The 22942-nt window shown below is 45.1% G+C and overlaps 4 protein-coding genes across 18 annotated transcripts in view; 2 read left to right on the top strand and 2 right to left on the bottom strand.

The window, feature by feature from the left end:
- The window catches only part of LOC119129617 (collagen alpha-1(XXV) chain), a 65012-nt gene extending 53453 nt beyond the window's left edge, over positions 1-11559 (top strand). For 6 of the 15 annotated variants that reach the window (XM_037262961.1, XM_037262960.1, XM_037262957.1 and 3 more), the window contains 13 exons: positions 392-436; positions 516-560; positions 626-706; positions 779-841; positions 906-956; positions 1066-1092; positions 1159-1239; positions 1489-1524; positions 5805-5858; positions 5930-5983; positions 6061-6087; positions 6390-6443; positions 7452-8165. In XM_037262961.1, coding sequence (XP_037118856.1) covers positions 392-436; positions 516-560; positions 626-706; positions 779-841; positions 906-956; positions 1066-1092; positions 1159-1239; positions 1489-1524; positions 5805-5858; positions 5930-5983; positions 6061-6087; positions 6390-6443; positions 7452-7676 — 843 coding nt within the window. In that variant the 3' untranslated portion in view covers positions 7677-8165. Of the gene's footprint in view, positions 1-391; positions 437-515; positions 561-625; positions 707-778; positions 842-905; positions 957-1065; positions 1093-1158; positions 1240-1488; positions 1525-5804; positions 5859-5929; positions 5984-6060; positions 6088-6389; positions 6444-7112; positions 8166-8958; positions 8998-9134 lie in introns of those variants that run through there. The other 9 variants (XM_037262964.1, XM_037262969.1, XR_005099290.1 and 6 more) reach the window with 8 other exon arrangements.
- Positions 321-17614, top strand: etnppl (ethanolamine-phosphate phospho-lyase). The gene is made up of 14 exons (XM_037262974.1): positions 321-325; positions 12232-12316; positions 12401-12519; positions 13034-13193; positions 14171-14245; positions 14313-14406; positions 14509-14625; positions 14700-14782; positions 14858-15083; positions 16102-16256; positions 16321-16410; positions 16479-16609; positions 16900-16944; positions 17091-17614. Exons 2-14 carry the CDS (start codon positions 12258-12260, stop codon positions 17102-17104), a joined length of 1368 nt encoding a protein of 455 aa, XP_037118869.1. The 5' UTR covers positions 321-325; positions 12232-12257; the 3' UTR covers positions 17105-17614.
- Positions 17615-17670: 56 nt separating this feature from the next.
- ostc (oligosaccharyltransferase complex subunit) lies at positions 17671-19213 on the bottom strand. Its single transcript, XM_037262975.1, has 4 exons — positions 18979-19213; positions 18172-18265; positions 17908-18105; positions 17671-17830 (listed from the first exon to the last, which is right to left on the bottom strand). Exons 1-4 carry the CDS (start codon positions 19115-19117, stop codon positions 17812-17814), a joined length of 450 nt encoding a protein of 149 aa, XP_037118870.1. The 5' UTR covers positions 19118-19213; the 3' UTR covers positions 17671-17811.
- A 544-nt stretch (positions 19214-19757) lies between these two features.
- Positions 19758-20821, bottom strand: rpl34 (ribosomal protein L34). The gene is made up of 5 exons (XM_037262407.1): positions 20746-20821; positions 20326-20397; positions 20152-20251; positions 19970-20073; positions 19758-19889 (listed from the first exon to the last, which is right to left on the bottom strand). Exons 2-5 carry the CDS (start codon positions 20388-20390, stop codon positions 19805-19807), a joined length of 354 nt encoding a protein of 117 aa, XP_037118302.1. The 5' UTR covers positions 20391-20397; positions 20746-20821; the 3' UTR covers positions 19758-19804.
- Positions 20822-22942: the final 2121 nt, after the last annotated feature.

Raw genomic sequence — 22942 nt, 5'->3', positions numbered from 1 at the left:
ATGCTCTCATCAAAATTGTCAACATTTATGTTCTATATAGCGGTACCTTGACTTACAAATTGAATTCATTACATGACCCCGTTCATAATTCAAACTCAATCCGATTCATTTTTGAGAATTAAAAAATGTACTCTTGGAGAAAAAAAAAAGTGTTGTTCAAGGAAGAGAAATTTAGAGGAAGCTAGTGCAACGGGGTACTGTTTTGAAGTACAAGCATGTACACGGAACAAATAAAATTTCTAAGTAAAGGCAGCACTGCATTAATAGAATTGATGTGTTCTGGCTAACACGCTTTAATCATCCTTGGCATGTGTTGCTCTTCCAAGTCATCACATGACCTAACATCACACAATTGTGTCATTCTAAACGTGGCAACTTTGCTTGTGTGCAGGGCCCGCCGGGTCCTCCCGGGCCCGTAGGACCCCACGGTATGAAGGTAAATGTTGGACCTTTTCCAATGACTGTTGAAAAAGGCGATAAAATGTGACGGTCCCGTCGTGTTTGTGTTCCGGCAGGGCGACCGCGGCATGCCTGGCCTCCCGGGACTTGACGGAGAACGTGTAAGATCACTTTGTCGACGTAGAGTAGTGGGTGGGTTTTATCATCAGGGCTCATTATTTGGCAGGGCTACAAGGGTTCCAAGGGAGATATGGGAATGCCCGGAGCATCGGGGGATAAAGGAGCAACCGGTTTACCCGGCTTACCAGTAAGAAGGTGCAAGAATTCCCATAGTGACCTTAGAGACACGTCAATTGATGGCGCTTGTTTCTTTGTGCAGGGTGTCAACGGGGTGAAAGGGGACAAAGGAGATTCGGGTCTGCCGGGTCCCCAAGGTTCCTCGGTGAGTCTCATGATGCGACCCGACGGAGGGGAGTGTTCAAAACCTCACTCGTGTGTTTCTTTAGATTATTGGCCCTCCAGGGGCACCGGGACCTCACGGGCCTCCGGGACCCATGGTAAGTCTAAGTTTGTAAACAACTGTACTTACACACTGGAGCCAGTAGATGGCAGCGCTCCAGCACTGTGTGTTCTCTGAAACAGTTCTTCCGTTCTTTTGTCTTTCAGGGACCCCATGGTTTCTCCGGACCAAAGGTAACTCATTGAGACTACGCCTTTTTGTGCACTTGATTTTGAGTTGTGTGTTTGTGTTTGTTGCAGGGTGAACCCGGTTTGCACGGTACAAAGGGGGCACGTGGAGAACCAGGCCACAAAGGGGACAGAGGACCTTTAGGTCTCCCTGTAAGTGGAACAAATCCACATTTCGTCTCCCACTGCTACCGTATTTGTGTGTTTGCATTTTATTGACAATGTGCGTTTGTGTATGTGCTCTCATTCATTTGCCTGATTAATTTGCCAAATCCCAGTAACCCATCGTATAATTTGCAACGGAACTTGGCAACAGATTGTGCAGGAATAACAAAGTTCATCTGGTACTAATCCCGCCTTGTCCATGTCCATGTCACTCATACGTCGTCGGTAACCACGCAGGGAGCCTCCGGCTTGGACGGCAAGCCCGGGATTAGGGTGAGTGACCGAGAGGCTTCGACCATCCCAAACTCTCGTTGTCCTGTCTCTGCCTCTTGATCGGACTCCTGACCCACTTTTATCACTTTCTGTGTCGCGCTCAAACACGTTAGCTAGTTCAGTGGTTCCTTGGCTCGCATGCGCCCTGATTACTAGCTGTCGATTTGATATTTTTATTTAGAATTTTGAAGTGATGTACTAAAGTAATTGTTAGGTTTATTTTCCCAACCAACTCACAAATAACAAAGAGAGAACGTTTCCGGTTTCTTGCAAGGAGAACAGGAGAGCTTAAGAGTTCTCACAATTCCGATCAGCTCCTCCTATCAACCTCGCTTTTATTCATTTAGAAGTCCCTAGTTACAAAATAGGCGGTGCCCTTAAAAGATGGGGAATCAACAAGATTTAGTGAACGGCATCCGCCCTTGACAGGTTTCATCATATAATTTGGCAGCGTAAACACAAGCAGTCATTTGCAGATGAGTTCTTTTGCATCATGCAAACATTTCATTTCGTCATATCACTAAATAGCAGAAAGGGCGTCTTCGGCCGCTCCTCATCTCTTCGGTCAGCTTGGGGTCGACAGCTTTCGATTCCTCAACTCCCTCCGACCTTTATTTCACATCAAAAAACACTCTTCCCACAGCAACCAGAATATTCATTATTAAGCCACTGCATTCATAAATGTATAATCAATCATAATGAAATCATTACTCCATCATTCCCCCCTTTTATTATTTTGATTCTACATTCGCCCCCAGAAAACATCCTTAAAAAGACTTCCGGTATTGGATTCATCCAGTCAATTCATCAACCTGTTGACCAATGCAGTTCCTCATACACATTTTGGGGTCGAGACGCAGTGTTCAGGACAGAAAGGTATCCTCCCCCAAATCTCGAGCAGCAGCAGCAGCATCACCGCCCCCTAGTCCCGGACTCGCCAGCATCGGGTACACTTCTGATAACGTAGAATACGTGGGCGCTATGGCTGTAGAAATAAGCCGATTTAGCAGAGCGCGGATGCAGGGGATACAGCAACAGCCACACAAGGTGAGGAGAGCTGTGAAAACAGAGATTGATACCAAAATAGAATACACCAAATTTTTATATTTCCCAAAAGTCTTGTCGAACCAATCAGACCAAATGGAGGTGTCCACCCCTGAGTGATCCTTCAGGCTGCGATTTAGCATCCGGAGTCCCTTTATGGCTCTGCTGAGAGACCCATCAGGTGCAGTGTTATTAGGAATAAATGTACAGCATTCACTCCCAAACATAGCACAGACACCTCCTTCCTTGGCCAAAATCATGTCAATAGCGATGCGGTTTTGGAAAGCCACCAAAGAGGTGCTAGCCAATTGTTCCCTCAACACAATGAAGCCTTCCTCTGTATAATTCCCCAGCTTCTGCACATTGTAGTGGACATAGTTGATGCGGTCCACATTCTTGTTGGGCGTCACCCACAAGAAAATGGACTCCCACCCTGCCGCAATCTGGTTAGCCAATTTATACTTATCTGGCACGCCCCGCGGTACTCCAATGGCGTCAATATATGTCGGGTCGTCCCCCCTCCAAGAACGACGCCTTCTGGCCAGTACCGGGACGGCTGGCAGCTCCACGGGATTGTAAACCATGGCCGCAGCCGCTTGGATTTTGTCTGCCGTAGCTGGAAAAACCGAGACTGGCAAAAGCAGTGACACCAATGCACACAAACCCTGCGCCTCCTTCATCATCATCGTTTTAAAGTCCGCTTTCCAGGCGCCGCTGGGTTGGACTGGGTTCTCGATATGGCCATCTCTAGCCATACTGAGAATTTTTGGAGCAAAAAACTTTTTACAGCCGGATGCCCTTCCTGACGCTAACCCAAAGGGGAATTGATTTTCTGTCGGGGTTGACTCCCTTAGCCCATTCCTCTCCCGAGGAGCCCACTGGGCAGTGGTACTATTTAACCCATAGTTGGGGGCTGGTTCGTGGGCACCAGGGCGTGTCCACACACCGGTGGGCCTGCGTGCCGCACGTCTAGGGGCCAAACCTCCTCCGAGTCCCTTGTAGTTTAGCCTGGGTCCGTGTTGTACCCAGTTACCATGTGTCGCCGCGTGGAGGCACTACATAGGGCTTGCTGTTAGAGAGGCTATGTACTGGCAGGGAGAGACTTACGCACTCGGCTCTCCCGTTCGCATACTGCTAGCCAGCGGTGAGGGTTGACAGTGAGAAGTGACATGCACTGGACACTCCACCAACACACTAGACGCATCACAACAACCCGACTTGGTGTTATGAAGTCAGACACAATACTTTATATAATTTAGACCCCCCACACCACAGCCAAACATCACTCCGTGCCACCAGTGGACCTGTTTGATCCACCGTAACCCTGCACCATGTAGAATTTAAAATCCCAACCTTACTTTGAGATCCCATCAATTTTATACATACAAAATCTGCTGCAGCTACGTCAGTGGAAAAAACAGGTTTATCATCTTTCAATGCTTTCGTTACAGGATATGCCTGATCCCATACACTACAGTCTTTTCTCGGTACTGGCTTCGTCATTACTTCCAAAACACAGCTGGGTGGAATTCCGGCAGGCACCACTCTCAACAATGGCCTAGGCCCCATAGATGTGACGCAGCTATATTTTACTTTTTTCTTTTTTTTTTTTTTTTTTTTTTTTTTTTTTTTTCTTTTTTTTTCGTTTTTTAGGCCCCAAAATCCCCACCGGCCCGGTCTTGTCGTCCTCCTCCCTCTGAAATAGTGCTGCCGTCTCCACTTCCTCATTATCATCTACAGCACTTGTTTCACTTCCTGTTTTTATGTTTTTATCTTCACATGTCAGCGCTTGCTTAGGATCCTTTTTGTTTATTTTATCGTTTGATGGTTTACTGTTATTTTGACCCATCTTGAAGTCAGTGATTCACCTATGGTGACTATACTGACTTCTACCTGAACAGGGCGACAATTACACTCTGCTCGAGGTAATTTCCAAGCTTCTACCACAAAGTGGCGGGAAATTCTTGCCTTTGCTTCCTCAAGCAGTTGTCGCTTCAATTTGCTTGTTCCAATGAGATAGCTAATCTCCAGTCACTCGTTTAACCACACACACACACACAATGCGGTCTTTAAATGCGCATGGGCCGCCGCCGGCCCCCCAGTTTTTTAGAATAGACTACTCTGTCTCTCTTCACTTGATAGAGACTAGTATTGTCAAGGTTTTCACGGAATTTAAGTGTACTAAACACAGGACCTCGTCCCTTCCCTCGGAGTTTAAGTGTTACCAAAACACAGGGCACCGACGCCCTTTACACGGAGTTTAACTGTATCAATATATCGACCAAAAATCGATTAATACCACAGAACACCGTCGCCCTTTACACTTGTCGCGCGACACTCACACACATACACACACACTTTGAGCGCGCTCCACACACTCACCGGAAACGTCTCTCCTTGGTATCGCGTCAACCGTCAGCTATCCAGACGCGGAACCGAGGCCCAGACCCACAAGGGTATTGTCGCCGTGGCCACGGACTTTCCTGGTCGTCGCCTCCGCTCATGGAAACATCAGGTATCTTGCGATCCGGCTCGAAGGACCAATTTATGTTAGGTTTATTTTCCCAACCAACTCACAAATAACGAAGAGAGAACGTTTCCGGTTTCTTGCAAGGAGAACAGGAGAGCTTAAGAGTTCTCACAAATCCGATCAGCTCCTCCTATCAACCTCGCTTTTATTCATTTAACAGTCCCTAGTTACAAAATAGGCGGTGCCCTTAAAAGATGGGGAATCAACAAGATTTAGTGAACGGCATCCGCCCTTGACGGGTTTCATCATATAATTTGGCAGCGTAAACACAAGCAGTCATTTGCAGATAAGTTCCTTTGCATCATGAAAACATTTCATTTCGTCATATCACTAAATAGCAGAAAGGGCGTCTTCGGCCGCTCCTCATCTCTTCGGTCAGCTTGGGGTCGACAGCTTTCGATTCCTCAACTCCCTCCGACCTTTATTTCACATCAAAAAACATTCTTCCCACAGCAACCAGAATATTCATTGTTAAGCCACTGCATTCATAAATGTATAATCAATCATAATGAAATCATTACTCCATCAGTAATGATTCGGTCTTAACGCAAGGTACCACTGGCACAAATCTTAGTCCAGCATGAACACACTCATTCATTAACTGCAAACGTGCATGTGTGCGCTGCACTGTTGTCCAAATGTGAGTTCCCGTTTTGGGAGGAGCGCCTCTGATTTGGAGTCACCAAGGCAACACTTTTCATTGCAGGGTACCGACGGGCCTTTGGGTCCAGCTGGTCCGGCCGGCCCAAAGGGGGACAGGGTAAGAAGCGCTCGACCATACTCGTCTCGGTTTTGAAGCCTCGGCTGATTTTGTTGTTGTTGCCGGATCAGGGCGAGCGAGGGGCGACAGGGGACCCGGGACCGAGGGGGCCCTACGGATTACCAGTGAGTTTGGGATGCATCTTTTTTTGCCGGCGAGGACCTCGCATGGTACTGATCCGTGTCGTTCTTCTTTTTTGCAGGGAGCAGCAGGAACACCAGGCTTGGATGTAAGTCTCGGGGAACTTGGAAAACACGGGAAAGTTGTCAAGTAGAATTTTTAAAGCTCACATTTCAAAGCCGCATTCTCATTCCAAACGTCTCATCGGCATCCATTGCTAAGTATTTTTAATTGATTTTCATGTTTACATTCCATCGGAATCAGCATGCGTGAGTTAAAAAAAACTGTTTCTGAAAATCTGAAGATTTCTAGGACCTGCGATCCCGTCCTTCGAAGTGGGACGCAACATTCCAGTCCGTGTTTGCTGTATGTGTTTGTTTTGTTGCCATGAATAACGCTGCCCTCTTCCAGGGGTTGCCCGGGTTGAGAGGCGAGAAAGGCGACCTTGGGGAAAGAGGAGAGAAGGTAGATGTAGAAGTAGATGCGCTGCACTGATTCTAACACGAGGCAACTGGTGTCAATGGACAGAACGAGTGTCTTTGATTTGTTAGCATTACGGCTAGCTCCTCACGACGTCATCGTCAATCCATCCAAAGCAGTCTCCTGATCACAAATCACCTCTCATCATCATTCCAACCAAAGTCCATTGACAGCAGGTTCTCTGCTTCCATCTTTGTCACCAATGCATCTCACCACTTCCAGTCCTGAAAAAAAAGACTAATTCCTTATTTGCTTGTGCTAACATTAGCTAGATATGCTAACGGTGAATTGAATTCAATTACTGACCTGGAAAGTCAAGATGGTTTTGTGTATGCATTATTTTCCTGTTTAGACTGCACCAGATAACCCAACTCGAGGTGTAATGCATGACTCAAACGTTTGTCAAGATTGATAACCTTTTTTAGCGGTGTTTTCCCTGCTACTCTTTCTCAACCTTTGTGCCCTTGACAGCCTTAAAAGTTGGTCCGCTTCTCCCTCCGACTGTAATATTTCCTTTCCCCCCCCCCGAGAGATCAATCTAACCTCCCTCTGTGGTGGGCTCCCCTTCTTTAATCGCTCCCCTTTTCCTAATCTCACTGCTGTTCCACAAAAGTGATTTTTTTTTTTAATGTGACCAAATGGTTGTATTCACAGGGAGAGAAGGGAAAGAAGGGCAAAAAAGGGCCTAAGGGCGAGAAAGGAGAACAGGGTGCCCCTGGATTAGATGCACCCTGCCCATTGGTATGTCACAACTGTGAGCTGGAAGTTGCCTCCCAGACGTGAAGGGTGGTCGCCCCGAACAAGGGGGTACGGGGGGTGCGGTTTGGGGGGGGGTCTCGTGGCCACCCTGACGCCCAACTCACAAAAATCTCCCCAAACTCAATTCAAGGCTAAATTGTGGCGTCGGAAAGGTCACGAGGCGACCCCGCCACGTATGAGGTCGCTCGGTCCACCTCTGTCCCAGTAACACTCCGAGGTCATCTTTGCAAACAGGGTTTCCGGGGATTTAAGGGTGAAAAGGGGGAACCAGGGCAGCCGGGTCTGGACGGGCTGGATGCCCCGTGCCAATTGGTACAGTATTCCTCTCCTTCCTCTAGCACTCACCACCTCTGCATGCCGCTCACCTTCAGGCATCAAGAAACGCAACACACGCATGTGCAGCCATCTTATTATTTGCTACACGAGCACAACAGCCACTGCACGCGACTAACTTGTTGACTGCACGCAGCCTTTTACAAACACAAGTCCACACAAAAAAACAAGCTGGCATCAAGTCCCTTTAACGCACCCCTTTCACGCCCGATTAAAACTTCCCCGTCCTATTTTCTTCTATCTGATCCCTCAAAGTTAACACGAGGCTAACGGACTTCTCTACTGATGAGTGACCCGGTGCTCCGCCCCTATCATTAACTCGTTCCTTCCTGTTCTTGTACCAATTGGGCCAGACCATCACGAGAGGGGGTACAATTCAATGTTACGAGCTCTTATGTTTTACATAATTTAGCGCAAACCGAATCTGCGACATGACACGCTAGTATATTCACGCGCAAAATAAGAGACTTGAATCAGTGTATCAGCTTGATTGCCATTGATATAATTTTGAGTTGTATTATTTGCATGATTGACAAAATACTGTTTGTAAAAAAAAAAAACGAAACCACATCTTAAGTTACTATAATTAAGTATAATTACTGGGGATGGTATGTACTCAACTCTTTAGTGGTCATGATACTGATAAGTACTGATACTACTCTTATTTTTAATAAATGAAGAATTGCCTGATATTTATGCCAATTTTAAATATTTTTTTTCTATTTCTAGTAACATTTACATAAATTGGATCTTAATGAGAATTTGTCCAAATCTGTATGCCTTTAGGTCCCTGTTGTAAAACGGCCACAAGAGGGCGGTATTTACTGGTATCGGCCGATGTCGCAACTACCGATACCTTGAAATAAGGCCGGGTATCGATACTTGCCCATCCCTAATAATTACACTAAAACTAATAGAAACATAACCAAAATGAGGCAATTTGAAAAAGATAAAAACTAAGAAGCCTGCTCTGAAAACTAATTGAAACAAAAGTCACAATCAAATAAATAAATACAATAAAAATCCACAACTGTGTATATGTCAAAATTGAAAATACATTTGAAAGATAACTGACATGCATGTGCAATAAATGTATAGAGACACAGCTTTTTTTTTTTTTTTAGTAATTATCAATTTTTCACACCAGTGTTCGAATGTCAGGTTGTGTGAAAATAAAAATGTAACCGAGATTTTAAAAAAAATTAAAAAACGCAAATCATTTAGAGAGGGGGGTCAAAATGCCGGACTGACCACCGTGCTACCTGGCATTTGAACAGGGGTGTGCAGACTTTTAATGCATCATTGTGCACATAATATCAGTCCATCTGTGTCCACGTTTAATGAGTCCGTGTGTCGAGCAAACTTCCAATGCCGGTTCAGTCTAATTGTGTGTTTGTGCTGGCGGCAGGGTCCCGACGGCTTACCGATGCCCGGCTGCTGGCAGAAGGTAAGATAGCAACCATCGACGAGCGCAAAAACTTTTTCTCGTTTTTGTGCCTTCCCTGAGTTTGTTCATGTCGTCCACACAAGTCTGAATGCGAGCACACTTCATGTGGTTTTCTCTCCTTTTTTTTTTTCTTGCAGTGATCACTCTAACCTGAACCGCATGGAGTTTGTAAATAATCTTTTTTTTTTTTTGTTGGTATTTATATTTTTTTTAATGGGATTTTGAAAAAGAGAAGTGTATGAGGATGCAAAACCAACAACAAAAGAAACCCTGGGATGTGTCACGCCCCAAAACCTGCTTCTACTCACATCACATCATCGTGTGGGGAAAACAAAATGTCCGCTTTCTCACATTCACCTTGTTCGTGTTTGTGTATGTTGGGTGGTTTGTTCGGAGCTTGTGGCGGAACTTTACAACCTCCCACACTGGAGTGCCACAGGGCTCTGGCTTGGGCGCTTGGACTCACAGACAGGAAGACGTTTTTGTGTTGTCACCACCCACCAACGCACGCAGCATTAAAAAAAAAAAAAAAAAAAAAAAAAGACAAAACCTCGCAAAAGCATGCTGATATGTCTTGTGCGCACACTGTTTTGGCTTCTGCAGAGGAAAAACTAACCACAACAAAAAAAGAGAGATTCCATTTTTTTTTTAATTTCCATTTTTTGCTGAATCTTCCCAAGGGAGTCACGCCGTGGCTGGTCGCCTGAAAAGTCCCCAAAGCGAAAGGTGTTTGTTGCTTTAATGCGTCTGCCCGCCGTGCCTGCAAGAGGCGTTGATGGGCGCCGCCCCGCCCCGCCCTGCCGGGTCCGGGGAGCCCGCACCTCTTTCGGCTGCACTGATAACAATCCACAAAGGGTTTTAATTGAGACGGGTCCCCCACTTTTGAGCCGGGGACGGTCTCGGCGGAAACGGTTGAGGATCTACTGAGTGTTGATGGAATGCAGTCATGGTTTTTGGTTTTATTTTATTGGAATTCAGTTTTTGGTTGGTCTTGCTAAAGCTCCAAGCAACCTGACATGTTGCGTCGTCTGTTTGGTTGCCTGTTGGAAAAAAAACAGACATGAGTAATCCCGATCTCAATTTGTGTGTTTGACTGTTTGTCCCGCGGCTCTCCTTGCCCACGTGACTTTCTTGGTGTACATTACAGATTAAACTTTTGGCGAAAAGGCCAAACAGAAAAACGCTGTCAACAAAGATATGACACAACAGGATGAGGGCGCTTTGGCAACGTGACGCTACGATGACGTTTTGTTTTTTCTTGTTTTCTATTTGGTGTATGATAGCCTTTGGTGCCTGGAGCTGTTATTCATTCCTTTATCACAAACCTTATAAGCATCTTTTCATTTATTGTTGATTGGAGAGGAATTTATGTAGTGAAATGTGTCGTTTTTGGGGTTTTTTCTTCACAATTGTTCAGCTTTAAGTAGGTGCAAACAACAAACACACGGGTGGCGTCAGTTCACTGCATGAACACTCGCGTTATATCGCGAGAAGTCCTAAACGGAACACCCACGAGACCATTTTGGTGCATTTTGTTTCTTGAGTCGCTGCTATGCCAGCTTTTTTTTTTCTTCTTCCCAAATATTCACCAATTTCTTTGTTGTCGGGTCGTTTATGTATGACGCGATTTCTTTGCATATATGATGTATTTGTATTTGATGACATAATTTATTTTTCTATGATTTCTTGGATTGCTTGGGTTTTCCAAGCAACATTCCCGTACGTGTCTCACTCGGGCGTCGCCATGACGACACATCTGCTTTTGTATCGGTGACCTGAATGTTGTTGGGCCCAGCTATTGCGATACGTTTTGCTTTTCTTCCCTCACTTGTTTGCATTGAATGTAGTTTGGTCTCTAAATCTCTCTATATATCTATATATATATATGTGTGTGTGTACTTGTATTCTGTATAGTGGATGAGTTCATGTACTGTTGAGATGTGCTCATTTGACAAAAAGTGCAATTTTATGATCACCTCGTGTGTGTGTGTGCGTGCGTGCCTGTGTGTGTGCGTGTGTGCACGCGCGCGTCCGTGCGTGTGCGTGCGTGTATGTGTGTAATGCAACATGAGTGATTTCTGCGGCCCCCGTTTCAAATATACCACTTGGAGAGGACAACAAATAATAGAAAACTAGACTTCAGATTTTAAATTCAACATTGACCCTTCCTCTAGTTTTTTTTTCTGCAAATGATTTGGTGTTTGTCCTCACATGGTGCTGTGTTTTTAGCGTGTGCAGCTATTTTTTTTAATGAGTTTTTGGTTTTGATTGTGTTTTTTAATGTGCACAAGTGCCAAAGTAATCCAATCCAATATTTTGCCATTCAAAAATCTACAAAAGACTCTGAAATGCTACATGTGGTTTTGGAACAAAGCGCAAACAGTTGTGTGAGTTGAAATATAGCTATTTGTATTATTTGGGATTGTGTTCTGTGTTTCTGTTCTGAATTTGTACTATTTTTTTTTTTTTTTTTTTACCCATTTAATTGACATTTCTTTGAAGAAAAATCATGCTCATGTGACTGTACTGTTGGAGCCAAATAAATGCAGTCTTTCAATTGCATCACTGGTAATAACCTCATATACACACACACACACACACACACACACACACACGCGTTTGCAATAGTAGTTGTAATTTAGTGTATTACTAAAGTGCTTGCAAGTGAACTTTAGTTGACCAACCAGTCTCACTCACTTTGAAATCAGCGTTCACAATATAAAAATTAAAATATAACATACGTAAAATAGCTGAAGGGAAAATATTTTTTTGTTCACGTAATCTTCTGGAAATTAATTTTACTTAAATTAAGCTATCCTTTTATTAAAATTTACTGGCCAGTTTTGAGACCGTAGAATTAATTCTGAGCAGACGGACCGATTCAAATCCTGAACTAAAAGACTGTAGGGCAGATATGCGACACACAAGTGCACCATGCTGATGTATTTTGATGCCACTTTTTTTTTTTTTTTTTTTTTTTGAAATCATTTGTCTACCCGAATAGAATACAACGTGTTCAAATACCTTGTCCTTTAATTGCTTTGAAAATGGAATATATCTGCGAGTACTTGTATTTTTGTTTTTTTATGTATTTAATTGAAAAATGGCAAGGCGCTGGTGTGATGCACGCACAGTGCCAGTAGGGGGGAGCAGAAGCGCCGAATTGAGACGCGTGTGGTCTCGGTGCCCTCACAAATGGGCGGCGCGCATCGTCAGGCCCAAAAGTCCGTGGAGTCGTCCTCCCGCGGGACACTTGCACGATGTGCGCCGAGAAGTTGGCTAAAGCGCAGACGATCGACCTGAGGCGGAAGTTCATTGGGTACGAGCAAAGTGTGTTTATTTATTTAGACTGACTTTCTTTTTTCTTTAACTGCCTGAGTTTTTTTTTACGTCTTCTATGCAGGCCATCATGCAAAATATTCTTCAGTGATGACCCCATTAAAATGGTGCGCGCCAGGGGTCAGTACATGTTTGACGAGAAGGGTCAGCGCTACCTGGACTGCATCAATAACGTGGCGCACGGTAACGAATGACGTCATTGTCGCAGCTTCAAAGTGCAAATTGCAAGTGCAGAAAGGGATGAAATGTTGTTGAATGTTTGATTTGGAATTTGCGTTGGCTTGACAAAGTCAAGGTAGAGAAAATAGATACAGTGCCTTCCAAAAGTATTGGAACGGCAAGGTCAATCTGTTTTGTTGTGTACTGAACTTTAGTTTTCAGCTCAAAAGATGAATACGATTTTCACGTGAGCAAAACAGTCCATAAATAAAAAATGAATTTAATATTGGGTGGCGTAACACTTACTTGCAAAAAAACTGCATCGAGCCTGCGAGGCATTGACTTCACCAGACTGTTGCATTCTTCATTTGCATGCTCGATTGGATTAAGGTCCGGTTTTGAACCGGTCCTTTGTAATGTTTTATTTTTTCTGTAACTTGCCAGACCTGAGTGAAGCAACCACAGCTTGCACTTGCCCTGCCTACAGGCGCAATATGGCTCATCATTTATTTATTTTCCCTCCTCCTCACCCCACTAGTGGGTCACTGCCACCCAGATGTGGTTTCGGCTGGCGCGCAGCAGATGGAAACGCTCAACACCAACTCGCGCTTCCTCCACGACAACCTGGTGCTGTACGCACAGCGGCTGCAGGCCACCTTGCCCGCTCAGCTCTCCGTCTTCTACTTTGTCAACTCGGGGTGAGTACACGCGTGACAACACTGAGACGGGAACACAGAACGGGAAGAGGGACACGCCTCTCACGGTCTCATCACCTTGACGCGGACGCGGACTTGCAGCTACACCGCATTCCATAAAACTCGTCCAACCCAGAAAACAAAAGCGGGCACAGCCCTTTTTTGCTCTATTTGGTTCCAAGTTTTTATTTACTTTGCGTTGTTTTTCTATGTACAGATAAGACAAAAATATGAATGATGTCCTGGCTGCATTATAATTGCAAACATGCAACATGTTTCATCACGATCTAAAAAAAAAAAAAACGCTTGTCTCTTGTTTGAACACACTTTCCGCAATTTAAGGTCAAGGGTCACGCAATATTATTACACTCTGTAGCTTGAATTCCTGGAATATTCCGTACAACAGAAATGTGATTCAATTTGCGCAATTAATGATTATCAAATCCTGTGGTGTCAGAAAGAACACTAAGACTTGAATCTTTGTTGGGAAACGTGCAAAAAAAAATGTTACTAACTGTAAATGATTGCACACTGTTGCTTTAAGTGGGGGAGGGTGACTGTAATCAGTCAACACATATATAATATGATAACGAGTCATCTTTATTCTGTGGAGGAAAATTAACATCTCTGACGAGTCATAAATCTCCACATTGGGACTTTTGCTCAGATAAGTCAGAGTTAGCGTGGCAGCAAGATGTGTCAATAAGTAACTACGCTGACATTAGCCTCAAGTGTTTTATTTGCTTGTTGTTTTGCTATTGGCTCGTGGAAAATAAAATAAGTATTTTAACTGGCATCCGCAAACAAAAGGTGCTTTTGTATTTGAATAACGTGTCATCATTTGAGTTTTGTGTGTTGCTTGTAAGCATAAAGATGTGCGAATGAGTTACGCGTGGGGCCTCGAGCGAGTGTGTGTTTAACGGTGACTCAGTAACTGGACGGTAGCGAGCGACTGACCCGACGCCCTTTTTCAACTCTAGATCGGAGGCCAACGACCTTGCCCTTCGTCTCGCCCGCCAATACTCAGGCTGCCAAGGAATCATCACCCTGGACAAGTGAGTAAGACCGACCGTGACACCCCCCCCCCCCCCCCTTCAACATCTTGTTTGCGTTTTATCGTAGCGCCTATCACGGCCACGTGACGTCTCTCATCGAAATCAGCCCCTACAAGTTGCACCATCTGGCGGACGCGCCGCTCAATCCATTTGTCCACGTGGTGAGTGCAATTAAAACGTCGTGACTCAACCAGACCTGTCATGCAGTGACGCGTTCCTCGATAATGGCCGATTGAGTCAGCAAGTTTGCTTTCGCTCGTCAGGCCCCGAGCCCGGACGTGTACAGAGGTAAATACAAAAATGACCACCCGGATCCGGCCAAAGCATATGCCGACGAAGTCCGAGATATCATCCGGCGAGTGCAATCGAAAGGAGGCAAGGTGAGGTCATGTCGAACCCTGAACATTGTGCGACGGTTGAAAGAGGTCGTCCGATTATCTCGACTTTTCTGCAGATCGCCGCTTTTATCGCAGAGTCTTTGCAAAGTTGCGGCGGGCAGGTTATCCCCCCTGCGGGCTACTTCCAGCAAGTGGCCGAGTACGTGCGAGCGAGAATTTTAAATTGTGCTCGTCGTTGCTCATGACTGAATCACCTCGTTGTCGCCCCCCGCAGCCACGTCCGTAAAGCAGGTGGACTCTTCATCGCCGATGAAGTCCAAGTGGGCTTCGGCCGGGTCGGCAGCCACTTCTGGGCCTTCCAGCTCCAGGGTGATGACTTTGTGCCCGACATCGTCACCATGGGCAAGCCCATCGGCAACGGGCACCCCATGTCGTGCGTCGTCACCACCAGGGAGGTGGCCGAGGCCTTCATGTCGTCGGGCAATGAGTATTTCAACACGGTAAGCACATTCGGTGACGACTGCATCACAGTGGTCCAAAAAAAAACGATGCTACCGAAATTCTAACGATTCTGGAATGACTTGTTTAGCAACCCTGGAAGGGATCCCCTCAGAAAATCTGAACCAACTTGAACCAAACAAAAAGCCCATTAGGAAAATTGAACAGGAAGTCGGCCATTTTGGTTTGAAACAGCCATTTTGTTGGCCTTCAACAAACTCTTACTAACGAATTTGAATAGTCAAATGTTAACTTTGTTGGGTACAGACTTGTTACTCTAAATTTACTGCACTTTAAATTGACAGAATCCATCATGGTGAAATTATAGCTTCTGGTTGCGAGATGAAACGAGAACACGTTTTGACGTCATATCGGCAAAAAGAGTGCCTGAAATTCGAACCCGATTTCATTGTGAAAATTATTTTCCTGAGGCTTATTCCCATTGTGAACAGATAAATTGATAATCTGCTCTTTATAAGATGTGCGAGTCATAAATGGTAAAATGAAAAGGCTATTGTAAAGATTATTTGCGGCAAAATCTTGCGGAGTGCGGCTTTAATATATGTTTTTCAATTGTACACTGGCCACATTATTAGGTCCACTTAGCTGGTCTGTTTTTGCGCTTGTAGTTAGCCCCGCAAAACCAATTAGCCCACAGAATGAACAAATGTTATTTTCTGAAAGTTTAATGTTAAAAATCCAGTATACCTACAAACCAGCAACAACAATAACATATTTAGAGAGCTTCTTGAGAAAGTAGCAAAGGCCTAAAAATGAGACAGAAGAATTTCCACCTGAAAGAAAGCTGCCTCTGAAAAAACAATATTAGCAGAACGATTTATAATCCAGGTTTGTCACTGCAGGCAATTTTCACGCTTTACATAATAAGTAGGCTCGCAAATGCCAAAATGTCTGCCAATCCCTTTTTCCAAGAAGCAGGACTTTCTGCATTTATATCAGCCAAGTCAAAACACTGCATAATTGTTCTGGAACTTTTGATGCTAACCTGTGCGTGTTCAGTTTGGAGGTAACCCGGTGTCGTGCGCCATTGGTCTGGCCGTCCTTGACGTGATTGCCAAGGAAGACCTGCAGGGTAAAGCCTTGCGTGTCGGCGGCTACCTGACCTCCCTGTTGGAAAAACAGAAGGAGAAGCACCCACTGATTGGTGATATTAGGTAACACACGAGTCCAAAAGAGCGTGCCGGTCACGGCGAGGAATGACCGTGTGACCACCCGCAGAGGTCGCGGTCTATTCGTGGGTGTGGAACTCGTGAGGGACAGATCCAAGCTCACACCCGCGACGGCGGAGGCCCAAGAGGTCATATATCGGTAAGCGACGTCCACGCTTGCCTCGAACGCGCTGAGCCGAAATGACCTTTTGACCCTTTTGCGCCCAGGTTGAAGGAACAGCGCGTGCTGCTGAGCGCCGACGGGCCGCATCGCAACGTGCTCAAGTTCAAGCCCCCCTTGTGCTTCAGTACCGATGACGCCGACTTTGTGGTGGACAAAATGGATGCCATTCTCACAGGTGTGACGGAAAGTCCAAACACTGTTTCAGAAAATCCAGCAGAACAAATTATATTCGGCAAAATACAATTGGTGGCAAGTACTGTATCGGCTGGCTGGTATCGGCGGCTTCTATGAGTACCCGATACATTGGAAAACAAAAATACTATACACAAAAGCGTTCTTTTTTTTGCTACACAAAAACTCTGATTTTCAAAATCCTTGGTGTGTTGTGCTCTTCCATCTACAATCATCATTTACTTAATAATAATAATTTCATCATTTACTTTTCTTTATTTTCTACCCACACAGAAATCGAAACAGCAACAGGTTTGACCATTGCCAGTATACTGAATGGTAAGGATCATGTCCATAAACTTATGCAAACGAAAGAAGGTACAATTCATGTGTAGTTCAAACTAGTTTGAACTTGGCTTCATATGGTTTATCATAACAAAATAACTCAAAGGTGACACATGCATCACTTTTCTTGTTTACTTAAGGTGACAGTGGATAAACGCCCTTTTGCGTCATCGCCACGGCTGCAAAGTCAAAAAGGTATCGGTCTGGAAATCCCGAGACTAAGCAAGCGTGCTGCTGGCAACACAACATAAAGCTTGATTGTCAAATAAGACGAAAATTAAGAGGGAGGAGGATAAAGGTAAATTTTAGCACTTGGTCTAGTCAAGTCTGCAACATGTGAAATGCAATTTAATATGCGCAGCGTCCTGGTTTGTTGGTGCTGAATGAGTTGATCTTGATGGGACATTTAAGGACATCAGGGTAAAGGGACGCTTAAGTGAGGAAGATTGGGACGCCCGGTCAGCATGGGGCAAATGGCACTTAATGACTCCTGTAGGAGGATTTTTTTTTAATACCATATTTAATTCATGATTTAGGTTTCTAATTCTTAATAGATTTAAGGTTTGACTCATGCAATATGTTTTAAAATTTTGATTTTTGTGCTTCTTTATCGCTCAATGTCGAAAGCTTTACAGACATTAAATGCAGAATCAAGCAAATGTGACTTTTTCTACTGTTCTGGGTTATTTTCCCTTAATCAACTACCACCACCGCAAGAGCTTCTGAAAACGGTTTTATTTCAAGACTTGGTAACAAAAAAAATTCACTTGCTTCTTTTCCATTGCTGGTTGTTTATCACGCTTAATTTCTGTGGCAACATCAGTGCTTTGAGTCCAGATGAATGATCATCCACAGTGGAATTCATCCCATGAGATATCCCCTAGTGAGGAACAAAAAAAAAAAAAAAGAAGTGAGCTAAACGGGACAGAATCGTCACAAACGGTTTCTGAGACTTACGGCAACTTCATGCGCATGAAAACTCGAGCCATGAAGAAGCTGAGGACGACACTGACAAAGCCAATGAAGAGCAACAGGAAGCGGTTGAGCTTGGGTATGTTGGGCGCATTGGAGCGGTCCAGGATGATGAAGCCCAGGCCTCCCATGGTGAACAGGAAGCTGGAGGCCAGGCCCTCCATGATGTACTGGCCGTTCACCCTACACAACGCACAAAACGTGCTTGCATCTTTTGCGTCATCGATCCAACGTGGACGACGTGCTCACCTGTACGCCAGAAACGCCACCGGCCGCTGGTGTCCGTGCTCGTCCGTCATCGAGCCCACGCTCGGCGGCTCCACGATCACGTCATAGATGATACCTGGAAGGAGGAAAAAAAGTAAGACACAAACTAGTTTAAGTGGTCACAATTGTTCTCTCTCTCACTTAGTTTATTGGATAAATGTAAGACAACTTCCAAAAAAATTTTAAAATTTGAATAGAGCAACATCTCAACACAGCTGGACATGACGTCATTTTGCAAAACCTTGTCTTCTCGTAAAAAGTCTCAGGCACGGAATACCCGGATGTTGTTGCCAGCTATCTTAAAAGAAGGATGCACCGGTTGGAAGTTTGTGAAGCCTTGGCTAGGAAAATATATATTTAAAATTAATGGTAATATATTTGCATGCATACGGGAACGTTAACAAGTACACAGCCTCGCGCCTACGTTGAAATATGCGACGGTGATGACGTCATAACAAAGCGCCCGAATAGTATTCCCAACTCTTTTCAATTAGCTAAAAGTTACCCATCTCGTACGTGCAGCCTACAAAAATGTCGACGAGCCAGTGAACACGAGTTAAGCAGAACACGTTCAGTCGCTTCTTCAGATGTTTAATTACTCCTGTTGTCAGCTAATGCTAACTCGGTTAGCTTGGTTCCTTGCAACATTTTGAGGCAAATCCACATGCTCGACAGGACTCGCATTGTCTTCCTTCGAGTTTGAAAACAAAGAGTATGCTGGGATGAGTTTTGTTTTGCTGTGTCGCCTCTCTGGCGTAAGCGCGTCGGTCAGTCGCCCGCCGTGCTCACCTCCGGTGATGAGAAAGTACGAAAGGATGACGAGCGCATAGACGCTCATAGCCGACGGCATGTGCAGCCAAGACGGCTTCTTCAGCTTCACGTTGGGGCATTCGAGCACAGTGAACGGGATGCTGTACAAAGTCTCCATCAGGTTTCCGACAGGACCAAATCGAAGATTGCTGTTACCCGGCTATTGCTGCTGCCTGCCGTCTCGGAAGCATTTGGTGACGTGTCCCGGAAGTCAAGTGAGTGACGTTTCTTTTTTTGCAGAAAAAGATTTTTTTTCACGTAACCAAATTAAATTGAGTTAAATAAAATTGATTATCTTTGCATGATAACCAGTAGCGAGAAATTTGAATGCACAAACTAGCGCAATGCGTGCAACGTTACGATCATACCGAATGTTTTAGTTGGCCCAACTTTGTCATGTTTGATAGATAGTATTGAATACAATTTTTCAAATAATACATTCAACAGATTTTGAGGTAGTTCCTCAGTTCGAGAACCGCTGCAATGCGTACCCTACTCAAAACAAATCTCATTAAAAGTTAGAAATATTAGTGTTTTAAGGTTAACGCTATTGTGTCAGCAACAAGCAAACACAAAAACATAACTCAATTAGATCTTTTATAACAGCGGGTCAAAGATTTTTTAGTACCAACACCGTCAAAATGTATTTTTTGAATATTGAATCCACGTATTTAAAAAAAAAACTACCACTAGAGGGAGCCCACAAAGCACTGTTCTGTCCATTAACTTGATAAAATGAGATCATCCCACACAATCACTTTCTTTGTGTTTTTTTATTTTGATTGTGGCATTACAAACAGACAATTTACTTTGACTTCTGGCTCTGTGCTTGCGCCTTGAGCACCTTGACGACGATCTTTTGTTCCTCGATCAGGAAAGCACGCTTGATCCTAGGAAAAGGTGAGTGTTTTTAAATCATGAGACGTAAGCGTCATTTTTTGTCTCACTCGCTCGAAGCCGCACTCCTCACCTGTCACGCACAGACTTGGCGCACATGGAGCCTCCATAAGCCCTGCTGACGTGCTTCTTGGTCTTGGAGAGCCTCATAAGAACCTGAGGTCTCACAGCTCGGACCTGGAGCATAAAACCAAGTAAGAACCGACTCATGTCATCAAGTCACCTGGCAGCTCGGGCAAGCTTCCTTCCACTTACTCCGCGCAGTCTTCCTGGGGAGATGCCACACGCTGACTTGGGGGCTTTGCCCCTCTTCTTGGTGTACAGGTACACGATGCGGTTGCCAGGCGTTCGGGACCTACAAGACGGGGCAGGCGGGCGTTACACAGCTGTACAAGCGGCTGCAAACACTCAAGCGCGGCGGGCACCTACAGTCTGGTCTTGTTGGACGCCGTGTTGTAGGACAACCTACGTCGGTAAGTCAGGCGCTGCACCATTTTGAAGCTGGCAAAACAACACACTGGCGTTAGAATGGCGACTACGTTCGTCACCGTAACAAATGTTACCTCCTCGGGAAAGAATAATTTCAAGCACAAACGCGACTTGGTGTGTTTTTCATCAGCGTTTGTTTACGGCTACAACGAACGCTCAAAAATGTGAACCGGCAGCTGACCGATTATTCATCACATTAGCAATAATTTAGCCGCCGAACAGAAAAAGAGTCACACACACAAGAGTGTCGAGATACTCTTTATATCCCTGATTCGTGGAATCGACGTTAAACACACCAATTGGGCGGATTGAAACAGATTTGCAATCGGCGATTTGCACAAGTTTCTATTAGCACTTTACCTGCTATCGCCGTGACCGGAAGAGGAAGGACGAAAGCGGATGTGGAAGGCTTAAGGGGCTTCGTGCCGGTTGTTGCCCTGCCCTCTACTGGTGCTAACGATGTACTGCATGTCTGTTATACAGACGCTTGTTTAAACTCAAGCTTGGGAAAGCAAAGGTACTGATCTTTGAGTTAAAGTAACGTTAAAGAAAAAAAAAACACTCTGCAACTCTGTTTGGCATGCACAACTTTGGCCAATAAAGCTGATTCTGATGACACTGCACACATCTGAAAGCAAAAAGAGAAACAGGCACTTGCCAAAGCCCACCGACAGATGGCGATCTTGGCAAGCTTTCCGCACGACGCTTTTCCACAAACAAGTTCGGTGATGACTGACTGCTGAGCGTCGTCAATGAGAAAACTTGTTTCTGTTTTTGGAATGATTTTTTGCAATGATGATAATACTACTAATAATTATAATAATGATGATGATGATAATAATAATATACGTGTGATAAATTTGAAGAAAAATAGCAAACCCCCTTATTATTGTTAAGGAAGAAATTAATTGAAGCAGAAACCAAAACTCGGCACTTAATTTGGTTTGACGGGCCAGCTTTTGCCCCCGTGCCTCGCTTTTGCCCCCGTGCCTCTCTTTTGCCCCAACAATGTGATTTGCATGCGAGGTGGGGCATGAGGGATTAACCTGCTTTTCATGAGAAGATTCATTTTAAGGCTGTCACACACGCACGCACACACACTGCGTAGTACAAAAACGAGTACCATCTTAATCTTTCAAATTTAATCATTTCAAAAGACTGCGTCCTAATCGATTAAGATCTGCATCCATGGTACCATATTGTGTTTCTTTTATTTATTTATTTATTTATTTATTTATTTATTTTTTGGCTTGTCATAGCTGACTGGCGCCGCGATAACCTCAAGCACATTCAATTACGCAATCCTCCCTGACCCCCTAGTGCCACCCTCACTTCTCCTTGGGAATTCCATGTAATCTGCTGAGATTTAAACCTGCTGCTCCCGTTTAATAAATCTAGTGCGATTAGAATAGAATCACAGCTCAGTCCCGCCCCTTCCCCTCACTTGACACTTTGCCACGCTCGCGTATCGCCAAGTATCTGTACTCTGTTACTTATCGTATTCCCTGTGTCAATTTGGGTTTCACTCGCACAGGACCTCCAAAGCTTCCCGGGTGTCCGTCAGCACATCTGGCTACTCTTTTGTCTCCTGCCCACGGAAAGCCATGAAATATTAAGCGGCCATATTCCGCTGCCAAAGGTCATTCATTCCATGTCCTTCTGTGTTACTGGGAGTTGTTAGTTCTATAATCTATGACGACCACCAGGGGGGATGACGGGGGCACTGCCTCCCCCCCCAAGATATATGCTTGGATCATATTTTTCCATTTGTTTTGTGGACTCTTCCTTACACAAGGAAAAAGATCCTAGCTCCGCCAGTGTATAGGCTATATACATGTACTGTTTGGCCTTTAGTATTTGCGAAGTCCTTCAAGCACGATGTCACTTTCAGCTCCAGTACTTACAGTATCCATCAAACCTGCCTGAGGATTATCAATTTATTAATCTCCCCGCTGCAACCCAACAGATTTATTTTTCCACTCCCCCCCCCCCCCCCCCCTCGCGCTTTAAATTCGCGACGAAAGGGCGCATTTGTCATTGACGATACTTTCACACGGCCATTTTAAGAGCCCCGCTGATTGATTGGTTTTCCCGGAATCCCCCCGGTTGCCTTTTGGCTGTGCTGACTGGATCTTTTTTTTGCCGGGCGGCAATCGGTGCGAGCCGAGCCTGTGATTTGAGGCTTCCGGCCTTTCATCCGTGGGAGAAGCGTCGCATGTGAGAGAAACCGCTTATTGATAGACCTTTACAATCACGCTAGCTCGATAGCGCGCAGAGCTCGCTCAATTGTCCTTCCTCGTTGACTGGAAAAACTCGTTTGCTTATCATCGCTCTATCCGCCCCCCCGCTGCCCCCCACCCCACTGCTGACAAATCCATACAACTATGTGGAGCACAAAGGCTCGGATTTAGCCGCCGGGCACGAGCGAGGGGTGGGCCGGGTGTGCCCGTTCAGAAGGGGGCGCGGCACGACCGGCGTGGAAATTTCTCTTGTTTTTTGTCAAATCAAAACAAGCACAGACCCCCCACCCGCGTCCCGTCCCCTCCTTCGTGACCCA

Source organism: Syngnathus acus, chromosome 10, assembly GCF_901709675.1.
Source record: "Syngnathus acus chromosome 10, fSynAcu1.2, whole genome shotgun sequence".
In the NCBI taxonomy this organism is placed as follows: Eukaryota; Metazoa; Chordata; class Actinopteri; order Syngnathiformes; family Syngnathidae; genus Syngnathus; species Syngnathus acus.
This window is presented reverse-complemented; position numbering and strand designations above follow the sequence as displayed.

Bases quoted from the DNA above. Each gene is read 5' to 3' on its own strand.
- etnppl (XM_037262974.1), top strand. From the start codon at position 12,258: ATGTGCGCCGAGAAGTTGGCTAAAGCGCAGACGATCGACCTGAGGCGG. The intron at 14,407-14,508 runs GTGAGTGCAATT...TTCGCTCGTCAG, and splicing joins TCAATCCATTTGTCCACGTG to GCCCCGAGCCCGGACGTGTA. The intron at 15,084-16,101 runs GTAAGCACATTC...GTGCGTGTTCAG, and splicing joins GCAATGAGTATTTCAACACG to TTTGGAGGTAACCCGGTGTC.
- rpl34 (XM_037262407.1), bottom strand. From the start codon at position 20,390: ATGGTGCAGCGCCTGACTTACCGACGTAGGTTGTCCTACAACACGGCG. The intron at 20,074-20,151 runs GTAAGTGGAAGG...TTTATGCTCCAG, and splicing joins CCCCAGGAAGACTGCGCGGA to GTCCGAGCTGTGAGACCTCA. The intron at 19,890-19,969 runs GTGAGGAGTGCG...ACCTTTTCCTAG, and splicing joins GCCAAGTCTGTGCGTGACAG to GATCAAGCGTGCTTTCCTGA.
- ostc (XM_037262975.1), bottom strand. From the start codon at position 19,117: ATGGAGACTTTGTACAGCATCCCGTTCACTGTGCTCGAATGCCCCAAC. The intron at 18,266-18,978 runs GTGAGCACGGCG...TCCTCCTTCCAG, and splicing joins GTACTTTCTCATCACCGGAG to GTATCATCTATGACGTGATC. The intron at 18,106-18,171 runs GTGAGCACGTCG...TGCGTTGTGTAG, and splicing joins GTGGCGTTTCTGGCGTACAG to GGTGAACGGCCAGTACATCA.